At 43.0% G+C, this 16,748-nt stretch overlaps 1 protein-coding gene across 1 annotated transcript in view; it reads left to right on the top strand.

Annotated features, from left to right (window-relative positions):
- ABCD2 (ATP-binding cassette, sub-family D (ALD), member 2) overlaps window positions 1–16,748 on the top strand; it is a 49,428-nt gene that overhangs the window by 26,491 nt on the left and 6,189 nt on the right. Inside the window, exon 8 of the mRNA XM_010131409.1 lies at window positions 9,682–9,827. Within this exon, the coding sequence (XP_010129711.1) occupies window positions 9,682–9,827 (146 nt within the window). The remainder of the gene's footprint in view (window positions 1–9,681; window positions 9,828–16,748) is intronic.

Here is a 16,748-nt window from a genome sequence, read left to right as displayed (position 1 = left end):
CTAGAGAAAAGACTATTAGCCATTTTTGTATACAAGTGTTCAACCCCCACCCCCAACAAGTTCAAGCAATAAACCATCAATTCATACACCTAAGGAAGAATGGCAGAGAAAGCCAAAGAACTGGTTGCCCCCGTCTCTCAAGAAATATGAAGACTGGTGGGATTTCAGTAGAAACTACTGAGCAGTTGCAAGGACAGGTTTCTTGGGACAAACATTTTGTTATTTGTGTCTTCAGTTCATGTAGGCAGCTGAAAGGTAGACATTCTTGTGTGAGTTTTATAGCGAGTGAACTGCCTACCTCTGGAGGGTGATGGGCTGTTGCAGTGCACCAATGAAAATGTTCATTGTTGATGTCAGTAAGAAAGATATTAGAATTCTGTAATGCATTAATTAAAATTCCTTTTATTAGAGATAAGGAATAAGTTGATAGCATACATAATCACGAAATTACAGGATGGTTGAAGTTGGAAGGGACCTCTTGAAGTCATCTGGTCCAGCCCCCTACTCGAGCAGAGTCACTTAGAGCTGGTTGCCCGGGGCCAAGTCCAGATGGCTTTTTAATGTCTCCAAGGATGGAGACAGCCTCTCCACAGCCTCTCTGGGCAACTTGTTCCAAGTGCTCGATTATCCTTATTACAGTGAAAAATTGTTTCCTGTTGCTCAGATGGCATCTCCTGTTTCAGTTTCTGCCCACTGTTTCTGGTACTACCACTAGCCACCACTGAAAAAAACCTGGCTTCACCTTCTTTACAACCTCCCTTCAGGTATTTACATACATTGATAAGATCCCCTTGAGCCTTCTCTCTTCTCTTATTTCTCCTGTTCTACTCTCTCCTCTCTTCTCCAGGCTGAACAGTCCCAGCTCTCCCAGCCTTTCCTCACAGGAGAAGTGCTCCAGCCCCTTCATCAGCTTTGCAGCACTGCTGTTGTTTGCTCACAACCAGCAATTAAGCACCACGCCGCTGCTTGCTCACTCCTCACCCCCAGAGGGATGGGGGAGGGAATTAGCAAAAAGAAGAAGTAAAACTTACAGGTTGAGCTAAAGACAGTTGAATAGGACAGAAAAGGAAGGGGAAATTACAATGGTAATAATAATAATGGAATATACAAAACAAGTGATGCACACTGCGGTTGCTCACCACTCGCTGATTGATGCTCAGCCAATTCCCAATGTCCCCGGGCCAGCTCCCCCCAGTTTATATACTGGGTATGATGTCATGTGGTATGGAATATCCTTTTGGCTCATTTGGTCAATTGTCCTTGCTGTCTCCCTTCCCAGCTTGTTGCACAGCCTCAACCTCCTCACTGTCAGGGCAGTGTGAGAAGCTGAAAAGTCCTTGACTTGGTATAAACCCTGCTTAGCAATGCTAAAACATCAGTGCGTTATGAACGTTATTCTCATCCTAAATCCAAAACACAGCAGTGTACCAGCTGCTAGAAAGAAAATTAACTCTATCTCAGCAAAACCAGGAGAAGTACTTATGTTCCATCAGATGCTAGGAACCCAGCATTGCACAGCATCAGGCAGACCTCCAGTCGCAGCATGGCATGCTGCACTTGATCCCGTCTGTGCTGAGCTTCATTGGCATTATGGTCTTTAGCACTCTGATAGGATTTTCTTAGAAGTAAACAATTCTGTTTATCATTTCCACGTTCACGTTAGCACGAGAACATGCAGCTTTGCTTCAAGATAAAGACAAGGACATGCAGGTGGTGTAATTGCTGGAGGCTCCTGCATTATGATGGTAAAGTTTATCCTGCAGCCAAGTGATAAGCACAGCGCAGGCCTGAAGGCCAAGTGATAGGTGCAGCACAGCCCAACATGGTGCAACAAAGCATAGCACAGGCACGTGCCCACTCAGGTCCACTGTTCATGGATTGCTGACTCCGCAATACACAATAGTCTTGCAGTTCAGACCACTGCAGCTGTTTGTCCTGTGTCCTAGGACAAACGTCTAAGACACATGAGACCTACTTGAGGTACCAGTTCACTAGAGGACTCCGTTGACTACAAAGAGAGCCTGGGGGCACTAACTCAGATTTGGATGAGTAACTTTTACGTGAGATATGTCTCTTCTGCAGATAATGTTGAGTAGTCCCCAGAACACAAGGTTTTAAGTTCTTTGTTTTTGAGTCTTTAATTATGTCATGATCTCGTGGGAGCATGTAGCAGGTGGGGTTTTTTCTGCAGTTCAGCATGTGTGCACTAACCTAGCTTAGATGGGAGTGTGTCTTTCCCAAGAGGGAAAACTTTTCCAGGTTTGTTTATCTGCCAAACGTTTTGCATTAATTATAACCTATCCATTTTAGTTTCTGCTAGGGATTACTACAGCTCCCTTGTGGCCACTTCAGGAACCTGTAATGCTTATGAAATGGCTATTATAATGTTCCATGTATCTATATACATGGCGTGTCTCTGTATTTTGTGCTGTCATGGGCTGTCCAGTGTAACACAGTGTTTCACAGAGGATTAGAGAAGGAATTCAGTGCAGTGTGTGTCTTCTTGCTTGTTGGCAACATGTTTTACTGGAGGCACACTATTGCTCTAGCATTACTTGTGTATTCATATCCCATTGCATAGAAAAAATGATGCCATGGACAGCTAAATATTGTAGAAAACCAGAGCAAAAGCAACATCTGCTATAGAGGCTTCACTGTCTACATTTCTTCTTCTCTGTCAAGAAAAGTGTCAATTCTTATCTGCAAAACCATGAATAATTTGTGATATTTCTAAAAGAGGGAAACTACCTTGCTCATTGAGTTACATGACGGTGATAAAAATCAGAAATGACTCTTAGGCTGGGCTATGCTTGGTGGGACTGGCAGGCTAGACTCTGTCCAGAAAAGCGCATTGTTGGTTCTTCAGTTCATTGATCTTCATGATCATCCATCCACATATTCCTTTTATCATCAGGACTGCAAAGTATGAAAAAACTGGGCCTGCAAAAATTCTGTGTTTAAGAAAAGGATAGTATTTTTCCTTCATTTGTCTGGCTGGTTGCTTTGATTCATTTCAGCAGGTATAATTATTTCAGATTGCATTAGCTGCTTGTGTTTTGAAGAAATTGTCTGGGCTTTGCTTTTAATTATACATATGTTCTTGTGTTCTTGCTGTTGTCTCTTCCTGTCACAAGACAGAAATAGATGGAACTGGATAATTTTTTAGATTGTTCGCCTTAAATTTCTATGCCATCTGATCAGTGCTAGTTGTATTTTAAGTGTTCTTGGTAATGGTGAGTAAGTAAATCATGAGGTGAGATGATACCTGAGCATGAATAGCACTTTGAACTAATGGCTTCTTTTACCTTTCTGGTTATCATTTCTTCCCAGATTATTTTCTTGCAGAGATGTGCATAGCTTCTTTGCAAAGAAGGCCACAGGGTGATTAGTGTGATTTTTTTTTTCAGCCTTTTATCTCAGATTCTAACTATATGCATTGAGAATTCAGCCTTTCATACTGGGGATTTCATTTCCTTTTAGCTGTTTCCTGTTAATGGCTTATAAGCTGATTACATTCCACTCTGGTAACTGATCTATCTGAAATATTTAGAGGATGTTCATGGTTAGTTCTTTCTGAGTGTAGAGGAGAGTTCAGTGTAGGGTATTTTAAAAAGAAATCAATTATTTATACCTTTAGAAGGGTTGCTGAAACTTTAGCTGGCCCTAATCCCTTAAAGTAGATTGAGTGCAATAAACTGAGCCTGTTGCTTTTTTAACATTTTGCTAAATATTACATTAATTATTTTTTAACTCTGATGATGACACCTTCTGTGTGAGAGTAGTGGATAAAAAACTTAAAAAGAACTAATTCACATTCATTCAAAATGTTTTGTTTTCTCAAAGCTGTAGTGGCGGTGTCATTGATAGCTCTTTACTGTTAATTTTATTATTGTCATCAAAGAACTATTAGGAATCCAGATCACTTTGCCTGGTGGAGGTTGGCATTTCTTTAGCATCACTTTTGGTCAAGCTTTGCTGCTACTGAAAACCACGGAGTTTCTACTGTTGACCTAAATCAGGATTATGGCAAGAGCTGGAGTTCTGGTAAGGTGATTTCAGCTGAGGTATTGCAGCACCTAAAAATTAAGATCTTGGCACCAGCAAGATGACGGAAAATTCTAAATATAGGTGGATTCCCTAGATAGTCAGTGATTTGGGGCTTTTGGAAAATTATCCAAAAACTTTGTGCAGTAGGTAAAGGGAGCCACCTAGAGTTAATCCGTAGGAATCTCTTAATATAAATGTTATGTCTGAACATCTGCCTCTTACTGAAGTTTGGGTGCCAAACTGAGAGCTAAACGTTAAACTCCTTTACCCCTTTATCTACAACAAGCCCACTCCTGAGAGCAGGTACCTAAATAAGATTAGAATCCCCTTTAATATGTTTTTACAATGCCAAAGAAGGATTGGGATAGTTACTGCATTTTATATTAAAAAGCACTGGGAAAAAAGGAATAACATAGTACATGGTACTAAAGTCTCGCTCCTTCCAGTTGAGGACTCTGACTGGTATAGTATATAATTAGGCTCTTTCCAATACATCTCTCCTCAGAAACATTTCCTTCCTCTTAGCAGCAGTTCCCTTGCTTCAGTGGGAAGATTAGAAGGTGCCCGCACTTTAACTCCTCTTTAGCCTGGACACTATCCTAGAAAAATGGGAATCCGATGCCCTGCAAGCTGAGAAGAACTTAGCCTGAACCCAGTTCTTGGAAGAGATTTGCTAACTGTCATACAGCCCCTCATCTTGCATCTCTAGTAGCTGCAATGTTTTGTGCTGGACTTAAAACTCTTGCTTTCCTATTCCAGGATGTACTGGACCTACTGGGGAATTAGACAGCATTTGGGCACTGCTGTAGGTGTAAGCTGTGGCCTCAGCTTTCTGGACTGGAGATACTTCAGTGCAAGCACTGACTCCTTAAGATCTTCCAAGTTGCCTAGGAAGATACCTCCATGTCTGGAGCTTGGGCTCCAGCGCCATCTTCTTAAATAGGGGTGTCAAAATTTGGAGTACATTTTATTTTAGATGTCAAAGCAAGCACTCTGAATTGTGCTTTGAAGCCATCACATTCTCCTTTGAAACTCCAAGATGCAATTTTATCTGAAAAGGAGAATCTCGGATGTAGTGTTCCCCTTTCTCGGTGTGTTAGAGAGGCATTTTGTCAGCCAGAGACAGAAACTTAACAGATGGGTCAGTCAGGAGTTTATAGTTGCATTACAATAACTGCAAACACGCTTGGACAGCAAATGGCAAGTCAAGTCCTGATTGCTCAGTTGGGGGCATGCAGATGAGTTCCAGAATCACAAGACACGTGTTTTTAGACTTCACCTTTCTTGGAGGAAGTGTTTATCACAGCCTGTGCCAAGGAAGGCAAAGTGAGCTTCAGGCTATACTTGTAAGCAGTTCCTTGGGCTCTTATTTTACTAATCCCTTAACTTCTGATACCAGCCACTTAATTAAGATATATTTTTGGTCCCATTTCTTGTTCCCTTACAATGAAGACTCTGACCATTCAGATTTCATTACAGACTCTCAAAGTGCAAATTGATTAGTTGTTATAATTTTTTAAAATATTATGGATGTCGGAACAGGTTAGCAGTTCTGTCAGCATGGTTTAATTTTGCATGGAAGATGAAAACACCTTTGAATATATTCAGGAAGTATTTGTAAACATTTCAAGTGGATATGGCTTGTTCTGATTTTGGAACAGAAGTTTCTTAACATCTAAGCAAGTCATCTTCCTTAACTTGCTATCCAAAAGAGTGGCCCTCTGCTCTTCAAGACATCAGAGAATTACTAAATGTTAGGACTGCCTGGTTACAGTGTGCAGTGTTAATCTACAATCCCTTTGAGCGGGCATTATATCTCTCTCTTTATGCCTAACAGCTCCAGCGTGTAAGTTCTCTGTGTGGAAAAACAAGTGATGATATGTATTCCAATGTGTTTTGTAGCACCTGCCCCCTTCTTCACTCCCCAAACCTAACCACAATAAAGAGACCCTATCATCAGCCACATTTGCACTTTCTCCCCATATGATTTCTCTAATATTTTGCCAACATTGTACACAATGTGATATGTCAACAGGGCACTGGGAAGCTGTGCGTACCGCAGGCTTCAGGTGCCGCGCATCTTGGTATCATCTTTCTTTAAAGCCTGCACTGCAAGGGGGAAGCCGTAAGCCTTAGGGATGATGGCTTGTTGCTAGCAAAATGAAGTTACAACTCTCAAAGTGAAACACTAAGTGCACCAAACTGAAATTGGTGATGCATAATACCATCAAGCTAACTGAAAAAAGATCTGTTTATGAGAAATGTAAGTGTCTCTTCCAATAAATGCCTTGAAATTTCAGGAAACCAGGCAAGAATCAGTAAGTTTTCTTAGCTTTCTGTAGGTTTGATATTAAAGCTTAAAAAATGCATTACTGATCTTAAATCCTGTCTCTCAAAACCAGTGTAGGAATCTTTTTTCAGAGTGCAGAGGAAGAAAGAAAACAATTGCAGAGCTATTACCATCAAAGGCATGACCACTCACTCAGCAGAGGAGCTGCTTTTGGATCTTTGAGACTGGAATGCAGATGCTCTGGCTGAAAGGAAAAACTCCATCAGATATCAGCTAAATGCAGTTAAACCCACATATTACTTCAGGGCAAAAAGACTGTTTTTTGTTGTTTGAATTGATAAAAATTTAATGAAAACAGTGTTTTAACAAGGAGCTTACTGGCAAAGCCATAATTTCACTGTTGCTGTATCCAGTTACCCATACTTCTTACAGCTCAATGTGTAGCTATCGCACACATGTAACCCCAGTTACAGAAACATCTGATGTTTTAAACTGATGTTTTAATCTGATGTTTTAGTGTGTTTGTGGCACCTGTTGTAGGTAAGGTGGTTATTGTCTTCAAGTTATGAATAGAGAGATCTAGTTTAGTGTGAGGTTGTCAGAGTGTGAGTTAGATGAAATCTCATCTTCTCAACTTTAAAAGTTAATTATCTAAGTTAGTTGTCTACGCTCTGTCCGCTGTTGAAGGAGAAAACTTCTTCAGGAGGCAATGCATCCCCACGCTAAAACAGAAGGGATAAAGCATCTACAGAGGTGCCTCTCTTTGTTGTCAGGAGTTGGAACCCCAAATGAGGTATCTCATGCAAGAGGAAGTGTCCCCCCCGGGGCATGAGTGGCTCCCTATAGGATGAGGGAAGCAGAACGTGCTCTCCCGCCTACCGGGACAGACCCATAACCAGAAGCTGTTTTTCCTCTCCGCTAGTTAGTCAGTAATTGACGTGGTTTGCCGTTCCACTGCAGGCTGGACTTTTCTTTAGTTTTTATAAAGTAGATGAGGAGAGGAGTACTTGGTAGTACTGGTATGTTTAGATGGGAGGCCAGAAGGAAAATCCAGTTGTACCAGGAAGCGGTGCTGGTGACTCAATAAACAGCATGGCAACAAGTGTCCTGGCACAGAGCTTTTTTTGAGCATTGCTTTCCTAGTTGTGTTGTAGGTTAAATCTCAGAGCTGTTAGTCATTACAGAATCATACTTCACAAGAGTAAGTTATTAAACCTCAGACAAATTGTATGATAAGTAACTCTCTCTTCCTGGCGCTTACCTGCAGTTTCATTTAAATTACACAGTCTTAGACAGAGCCTGATTTAAACTTTTCTGAGTCCAGGTGGAGCTGCTGTCTTCTGTCCCAGAGATGGCAGCAGTCTGGAATGAGTGACATGATTTCTACACATGCAAGAAGTAAAGCCCTTTGGGTTTTTAGATGGAGAGCACTATGGAAATGTGTTATATCATTACTTAATGAAGTTACATAATGCTTAGAGTTGAGATGTTGCAATATTGCCATTATTATAAATGGCTCGCTGCACTTGATGCTCGTGTTCACACAGCAATCCAGAGCGGCACTCTTCCCCAGTAAGGAGAAGGCAGAACAAAGAGCAAAGAGGAGCAGCAGTGCTCGTATTTGACTTGTGGTTCTGGTTTTGCTCCATCTGGGTGCATGCCCACAGCAGGGAGAAAACCAAATATTTGCAAGTAGTTCAGATCCCCTGCCCTTCCCACCCTCACCCAACTGGTGGTGAAAGGAGTTTAACAATGGGAGGGTACAGACAGTTCACCATGGATGTCTGCAGCACTAAGAGCAATGCAGCTGATGCCAGCTTGACTGTGACTTTCAGTTCATGTTGCAGATTTAGTTCTGTAATTCTACATCTGTTGCATTGTGAATTGCTTCAAATTACTCTGTGGTGCATTTTAGGACTCTCAGAATAACAATGGGTTGATCCACCCTTTTTGCAGAGTCATCTCCAAGGGAGAGGAAGAAATCCGCTAATATAATACACATCTCTGTCAGGGAAAGCCTCTGAGTTACTGAGACCTTTCCACCGCTCAGGTCTAGATGTCTTCGGGGAATAAAACTGACCCCTTGTCAATCTGCTGTGAAGTTGTTGTGAAGCAGTTCTCAGTGGCAAGAGCAGGCTTCCTGGAAACCTTCTCATTGCTGGCCCAATTTTCACTGGTCCTTCTGTCATCCCCTGGCACCATGGCTTTAATAAAACTAGCATTGTTTTGGAAGATGAACCCAGAGGTAGCTAGTGTAACTCTTGGCACGGAAAGCAGGACAGAGTCTGGAGCCTGACTGTTCTTCATCTCTGGCCTTCCCTTCCAACCACAGATCAATCCTGGGGTGATTCCAGCTTCCAAGGGCTATCAGCAGTGTCTGTGGGGAAGGATGGATATTTGTCCTTCACAAGAAATCCTTAGAACAAAAGCAGCAAAAGACATGGTCAAATAGATGTGTCTTAGATTGCCTTTGCTGTCCTAGCCTGAGTGGCCTGATATCTTTTAGAGAGCTGTGAAACTGTTCTTTGGACTCACTTTTTTTAGAGACTAGGAGGGTTTGGGAGGCTTGGGCTATACCAGAGATTGGGCACAGCTTGTGATGTTGTGGAGACTCCCCATAGCCATTCTAGGGACAGTGCCATGGTTGAGGACTCTGGCTCCAAAGTAGAGACAAGTTGTTTTAGGAAGACAAACAGTCTTACCTGGTCTGGGAACGTGGTGATTCAGAAGCTGCTTCACATACATCTCAGCCTTGTGCTTGGCAAAGGGAGATTGGTGCTGGAAGGTTTAATGATCAACTTCTCTATGGTCTGCTTTTTTGCATTTCAGAACTGTTACACTGGCTAACAGAGGCAGCTAAGTTACACCTGGTCCCAGTTCTGCAGTCCAGAATAGTAGTGTGCAAAGGAGCCTTTCAGTGCTTTCTTACCTGAGAGAGTCTTGCCTGACTTGGGTGTCTCCTGCTGCACCAGTTTGAGCTGCAATATTTTTGTTACAATTTGCTTTTAATGTGTGAGTGTTTAATTCAATTTCTAAATCTCAAAGTGTACCAAACCTTGAATGCAGCACAGAGTTTCTCTGATTCCATTCAGAATGCCGTACAAAGCTGCCTGATCTGTCATTTTTTTTCATGCTAGTACTACCCCTGTTACTATTCTGTAATCAGCTGTTATGGAAACAATACATTGTCCCTAGGGTAAGTTTAGAAAAACTTTCACCCACAATGCACCCACAGATAAATCCAGTTTTAGCAACATGGTGTTTAAAGCATTCTACTTTCCTCAACAAGATACGCGTGCTTGGAGCCAGCTCCAGATTACTGGTTTCTCTGTATTATTTCTCAGGCCCTACATGTCCATTGGGACGCTACGTGATCAAGTTATCTATCCAGACTCAGTGGATGACATGCACGAGAAAGGCTACCAAGATCAAGATCTGGAGTGTATCCTGCATACGGTTCATCTGTACCACATAGTTCAAAGAGAAGGAGGTAGGTTGCATATTTTTGTTAAAAGCTTTACAAACTCCATTCCTTGTGTGTGTGTCTTGGTGTGACTGACCTTTACTTACTGAACTGGCAAAACTGGATCCAGACCTTTTGTGGCTGTGGGAAGTGCATAACCACATGGATGTTGCTCCTGATGCTAACAGAGGGAGAAAAGCTAAGTGCTCCTGTCCTTCCGAAGCTGAACATCCTTGTTGTCCTGTAATGGCTAGTCTTTTCATGGTATTGTGAGATCACTGACCCTCCGTCATTTTCTTAGAAAATGTAACCTGTCTTAAAACCATGTACCGTTACGGACTACGTTAACTTGAAAGCATGTGAATGAAAAGAGAATCAAGTCTGCTTTCACTCCCTGGTTTGTGGGATCAGCAGGACTATGTGCCATGAGAAGGAGTGTCTGATACCACACCACCAGGGTGAACAAGTTAAAAATAACCAAAAAAACACTGCCTGCCTAGTACTGCTTGCTGTTTAAGTTGCCATTTGTTCTCAGCGTTATTTGTCCTAAGAGTAGAGGACAGTGTAAATACACTAGCACAGTAAATGTCAAGATGCTAAAGGCTTTTTTGTGTCTAAGGAACTGCAGCATTTCATGGCTTTCTTTCGCAAACATAGCAATAATTTTCATCCTTTTGTTCTGACCAGTCTCTAGTCTCTAGTTTGAATTTCCTCCCCATCATTATGCTTTTAGAACGGACATAGGATAAAGATTGGTAACATTTAGAGAGAAGAAGAGGGATCTTCAAACCCCTCTAAGGAGCTGACACTGTGAGTGCTGGATGTACCCTGCTTCTCTCTGCTCTGCCAGCGGTCAGTGCTTCTTTTTGAGAGGGTACTTCGGGTGCATTGCCTTGTAATGTGTGTGCTTGGTGACTGATCATTCTGACAACAGAGGAGTGCTTCAGCCGTTGGAAGTCCCAAGGCAATGTCTAAATTCCCATTCCTGGATGGCAGCTTGTTGCTCTGTTCAAAAGGCGGAAGGTGTATTTTATTTTTGAAGTATGAATGGACATTCATCTGGTGTCTTTTCTGCACATTTTAAAGTGGGAGTAGTAATCATTTACAGCAGCAATTGTATACCTACAGATACTTCTCCACCTCACAATCTCATTGATAGTCTCTTATCTTTCTATGGGTTAGTGCTTTGTTGAGAACGTAGTAATGACTGTTGGCCCTCAAGTTACAATAACAAATAAGAATCTGACATCATTCTGATTCGTACTATTATTCAGATATGATACTATCATACAAGGATTGAAAAAGTAGGCAGAGAGCTAAACTCAGTGATCGGAATAATTGCAAAGACCTCTACTCCCTGCACTGACATTATAACTATTCCTGTTAGTATTCCTGAGTCACTTCTTTCAGTAAGTGAAGTGTCCAGATTGCAGAAGAACAAGCAGATGTTTTGGAATGGGGAGCTGGAAGAGGAGGAGTGGTTAAATTCCCAGTGGCAAGAAGCCACTGTGGAGTGTGCATTCAGAGCCTGCTGGTTCTTGTAAATGTACTGAGCAACACATGACCTTCGGTGGCCAAAACCATATCCCCAGCAGTCTCTGAATGCACATTGTTGTGGTTTATAACCCTGCAGCTGGAGCATGTGACTGATGATGGGGCAGTTACTGTGCTCCATGCACGAGATGCCATTGGCTGGGGTCAGTGTTCTGTATTGCCAAACCGCACACCCAGGTTTAGATCATTCTCGCTCTACTTTCTGTGCCAAGGAAAGTATTTATTGCTGACCCCATTCTTGCTCTGCCTGTCTGACTGTGCCTGAGAGACACACTCGATCCATAGAAAAGCCTAGAGCACACTGTTAATGCTCATTGGTGCTCTACTGAAACTCCACTCAGAATAAGGGCACGCTGTGCAAAAGTTTGCATAAACAGATGTTAAAGAAAGTGTCTCTAGATACTTTGTGATCTGAAATGACAGAAGTGGGCAAAGCCGGAAAACAGGGAGAGATTAACACATACCAGGAAGTTTTTAGTACAATAATACACTTGTTCCCTTTTCTTCTTGGGCATTTGCAGGAGACAAGTGCCAAAGTAGGAGCAGAGAGGAAATCCGTGAAATATGATTTGACACATTACATGGATTTCACATGCTTACGTATTCTTTAGAGCTTCCCCAGTCTGGGACAAAGACTTGTATTCTGGTTTTTTGAACCAGCAAGCCAGAGACATACTTGTGGAAAGTGAAATTCTGGTTTATACATAGCCGAATTAATTTTTTTATTCCAATTTTTATTTTATTCTTTTACTTACAATGATTTCTAGTAAAAGTGGAACTTTTTATGTTTGCAAAATAATGAAAAATCACATAAAGCTTGTAAAACAAGGGATTTGCCCCAAACTGTTTTTTCCCTTCTGCAAACTGCTTTGATGCTTGATGAACACTGCTATTTTCCAATAGAAAAAAGTTCTGCTGAAAAATTGCCAGCAAGTTTCTATTTATATACACATTTTGAAAATGTACTACATCTGAAAAAAGAAAATCAATGAAATAATTTTTAGTTATTCAGATTCTTGTCAATATATGGGATATGTCCATGCTATTTTGAACTGTTTCCATAAACATTCTAAGAATGGAGCTAATTTTCTATGCTGAAAGATGAGCCAGCAGGGAAGAAGACCGGTCTGGCTTAATAGAGAGCTTCGGCTGGAACTTGGGAAGAAAAGGCAAGTCTGTGGCCTATGGAACAAGGGGCAGGGCACTCAGGAAGACTACAAGGATTTTGTGAGGCTGTGCAGGGAGCAAACTGGAAGGGCCAAACCCAACTTAATCTGGCCACTGCTATAAAAGACAATAAAAAATGTTTCTATAAATACATTAACAGCAAAAGGAGGGCTAAGGAGAATCTCCATCTTTTACTAGATGCAGGGGGAAAACATAGTGACACAGGATGAGCAAAAGGCTGAGGAACTGAATGCCTTCTTTGTCTCAATGTTCAATATTAATACCAGTTGTTCTCTGAATGCCCAGTTCCCTGACCTGGACGACAGGGATAGGGAGCATAATGAAGCCACCGTGATCCAAGAGGCAGTGGTCAGTGACCTACTACACCACTTACAGGCACACAAGTCTATGGGGCCAAACGGGATCCATCCAAGGGTACAGAGGGAGCTGACACAAGTGCTCACCAAGACTTGCTGCACCACTTAGACACACACAAGTCTATAGGGGTGGATGGGATTCACCCAAGGGCTCTGAGGGAGCTGGCAGAAGTGCTCACCAAGCCACTATCAATCATTTACCAGCAGTTCTGGCTATCTGAGAAGGTCGCAGTTGACTGGAGGTTAGCAAATGTGATGCTCATCTACAAGAAGGGCTGAAAGAAAGATCTGGAGAACTACAGGCCTGTCAGTCTGACCTCAGTGCCAGGGAAGGTTATGGAGCAGAACATCTTAAGTGCCATCATGCAGCACATACAGGACAGCCAGGTGATCAGGCCCAGTCAGCGTGGGTTTATGAAAGGCAGGTCCTGCTGGGCTAACCTGATCTCCTTCTATAACAAGATGACCCACTTAGTCGATGAGGGAAAGGCTGTGGATGTTGTCTACCTAGACTTTAGTAGAGCCTTTGACACTGTTCCCCACAGCGCTCTCCTGGAGAAACTGGATGCTCGTGGCTTGAACCGGCATACTCTTCACTGGGTAAAGAACTGTCTGGATGGCCATGCCCTGAAAGGGGTGGTGAATGGAGTTAAAACTAGCTGGTCACTGGTCACAAGTGGTATTCCTCAGGGATCAGTATTGGAGCCTGTTCTGGTTAATACTTTAACAATGATCTGGATGAAGGGATTGAGTGCACCCTCAGTACGTTTGCAGATGATACCAAATTGGGCTGGAGTGTTGATCTGCATGAGGGCAGGAAGTTCATGAGGGAGATGAGGGTAGGGAGGCTCTACAGAGGGATCTGGACAGGCTGGATCGATGGGCCAAGGCCAGTTGTATGAAGTTCAACAAGGCCAAGTGCTGGGTCCTGCACTTGGGTCACAATAACCCCCTGCAACAGGCTTGGGGAGGAGTGGCTGAAAGCTGCCCAGTAGAAAAGGACCTGAGGGTGTTGGTTGACAGGCGATTGAATGTGAGCCAGCAGTGTGCCCAGGTGGCCAAGAAGGCCAACAGCATCCTGGCTTGTATCAGCAATAGTCTGGCCAGCAGGAGGAGGGAAGTGATTGCCCCCCCCGTACTCGGCACTGATGAGGCCACATCTTGAGTACTGTGTTTGGTTTGGGCCCCTCACTACAAGAAGGACATTTGAGGTGCTGGAGCATGGCCAGAGAAGACAACAAAGCTGTTGAAGAGCCTAGAGCACAAGTCTTATGAGGAGCTGCTGAGGGAACTGGGGTTGTTTAGTGCAGATCTAAGAAAAGGAGGCTCAGGGGAGACCTTACTGCTCTCAGCAACTACCTGAAAGGAGGCTGTAGTGAGGTGGGGCATCAGCCTCTTCTCTTGTGTAAGAAGTGATATGACAAGAGAAAATTACCTCAAGTTGCGCCAGGGGAGGTTTAGGTTGGATATTAGGAAGAATTTCTTTACAGAGAGGGTTGCGAAGCACTGGAACAGGCTACCCAGGGAGGCAGTGGAGTCCCCATCCCTGGAGGTGTTTAAAAGACCTATGGATGTGGTGCTTCGGGACATGGCTTAGTGGTGACCTGACAGTGCCAGGTTGATGGTTGGACTAGATGATCTTAAAGGTCTCTTACAGCCGAAGTGATTCTATGATTCTGTGTTTCTATCCGTCAATCATTAAGTTAAGAAATTCTAGTATAAATTCTCAATTTATTTTTTCTCTTCCAGAGCCTTACCTCTCTCTCTTCCCCTTTCACCTATCCCCTGTAGTATTAAACCTCTACCAGACAGCAGGATCCTTAGGGCATCATCCCAATGTGCTTTAATTGACCATGAATGTCATGTGTGTATAAGATGATGCTTTGCGGTTTTGTGTTCTGCTCCCTGTGGGTAGTTATGAAAAACTGTGATGAAGCCAAAAGTGCGCAATTCTGACTCAGTTTATTTGTCCTGTAACGTTATTGTCTTTAGCTGAATTACTTCCACATTGCATCAGTACAAAGGTCACCAGATGCCAAGTGTAAGGTAGCCAGCAAAGAGCCTGACGTTCTTGTTTCTGCCAATGGCAGAAATTCCTCTCTGTTACTAGCCATAACGTTTGAAGTTAGAAGTAAGTCGAATAGTTGTTAAGAACAAGTAGCCCAGTTTGGCATTTAGCTTTTGTGTGACCCTCATAAAACTTTTTTTGGCCATTAGCAACAGAATACACCACAACCACCGAAGTAACATCTCCCTGCCCCCCACCACCACCATTCCTGATGTCCCTGAGCCCAAGCCCTAGAAGAACTCTGTGCAGTTGCTGTTGGCTGTAGCATGCCTTGCTGCTAGGGGCAGAATGTCCTTCCCACTGAATCCTGCACTGGTATTTTTCTCACTCGTTGGATATTAGAGGGATGCCATTTTGTTACTTATCTTTGTATTATCAGCAAGGTGCCCCTATTGACACCTGCAAAGTTGCTAGCTCTACCAGAACAATAATTTCATACCAAATGAGAATAACAGCAGGGGTGGTAACAGCGTGGTGATGTGCAGTAGTTATACATAAAGTAGTTCCTTTTTGACACATGCTTTGAAAATGTGTGTATATTTAGCAAGTGTCAATCGTGATGCAGCCTTAGGCTGCCGATAGCCTGTCACATGAGGGGAGCCATGAGTACGTGTAGCAGCACGCTGAATGCATGACCAGACCTGTCAGGTTGGGGCTGATGACATTACTGAACAAGTTCAACCTGTTTATGGTTTCTCAGCACCCCAGATTATAATTATTCTTCATTATTTTGCACATTTGTCATATCTTTGGGTCTTGTCCAAGGAATCTTTGTGCTAGGCCATGTATAAACACACAGACAAGCACATTTCCTCTCTGAGATTTTTGCATCTGATCGTTTTAGCCCTGGATTTGCTTCTGTTAATGGTACCAGCAGGAACTCTGGAGTGCTCTGCCAGCTTTTCCAGTGGCTCTGAAATCCAGAGATACAAACCCCTGCAGTGTCATGCTGAGCTGGGGCTCACATAGTTGAAGGTCTCTTTGTTCCTTCCTCAGCTAAGAACTGCTCTTGCATATTCAACCTGCATAGCACCTGGGCTCTCTTCCATTTTGACAGCTGCCTGGGGACATATGCTGTGCAAGCGGCCTCCGTGTTCAAAAACTCACCAAGGGTGGGCTCTGGCTGTAGTTTGCTGTGGTAGCCTTTCTTCTGTTATGAAGCCATAACACTCCACTCCGTGTCTGATGAGGTGCATTGGAATGTAGATCTGGAAAAGGAACCTTTAAGTGTAGCGTATCTTTTTATGGCAGCTGAATGCCCTGTCTTGCGCATAAGTGCAAGGATTCACAAGGATGAAGGATACACAGTGCTACAGACCCCAGATGTAACCCTTTTCCTGTTGTCAAATTTAGCTTGCCTTTTCCTTCAAAAAACTGAGGTGGAAGGAATCATAAAAGAAGCCATGCAAGAAAATCAAATGCTGCTGTCATGAGCCTAGTTTCTTTAGACATGTGTGTATGTATTTCTACTGCTGCTGTCCTGTCCCAGCACATTACACGTGCTCTTTGTGTTACTGATTGCAAAAGGCATTTCTGTGACACCCAGTGTTCCTCACACCTATATCATACCATGAGCAATCAAAGGCTACATCTAACAAGAAGCTGGGCAAGGAATTTGGGCTCTGAAAGCCAAGACTGTGTCTGTACCTACGGAGAGATTTGTGCTGTGTTCGTGCACAAGCCATTTCATTTCTTCATTTGTGAAGTGGATGCAGCTATGGGTGATGTAAGCCTCTGACTTGGCTGCTGTTTTCAGAATGACCTTCACTGACCTGTGCCATG

This window comes from Buceros rhinoceros, unplaced genomic scaffold (genome assembly GCF_000710305.1).
Source record: "Buceros rhinoceros silvestris isolate BGI_N320 unplaced genomic scaffold, ASM71030v1 scaffold2302, whole genome shotgun sequence".
NCBI classification, from domain to species: domain Eukaryota; kingdom Metazoa; phylum Chordata; class Aves; order Bucerotiformes; family Bucerotidae; genus Buceros; species Buceros rhinoceros.
The sequence above is the reverse complement of the archived record's forward strand: the minus strand, read 5'-3'. Positions and strand labels throughout refer to the sequence as shown.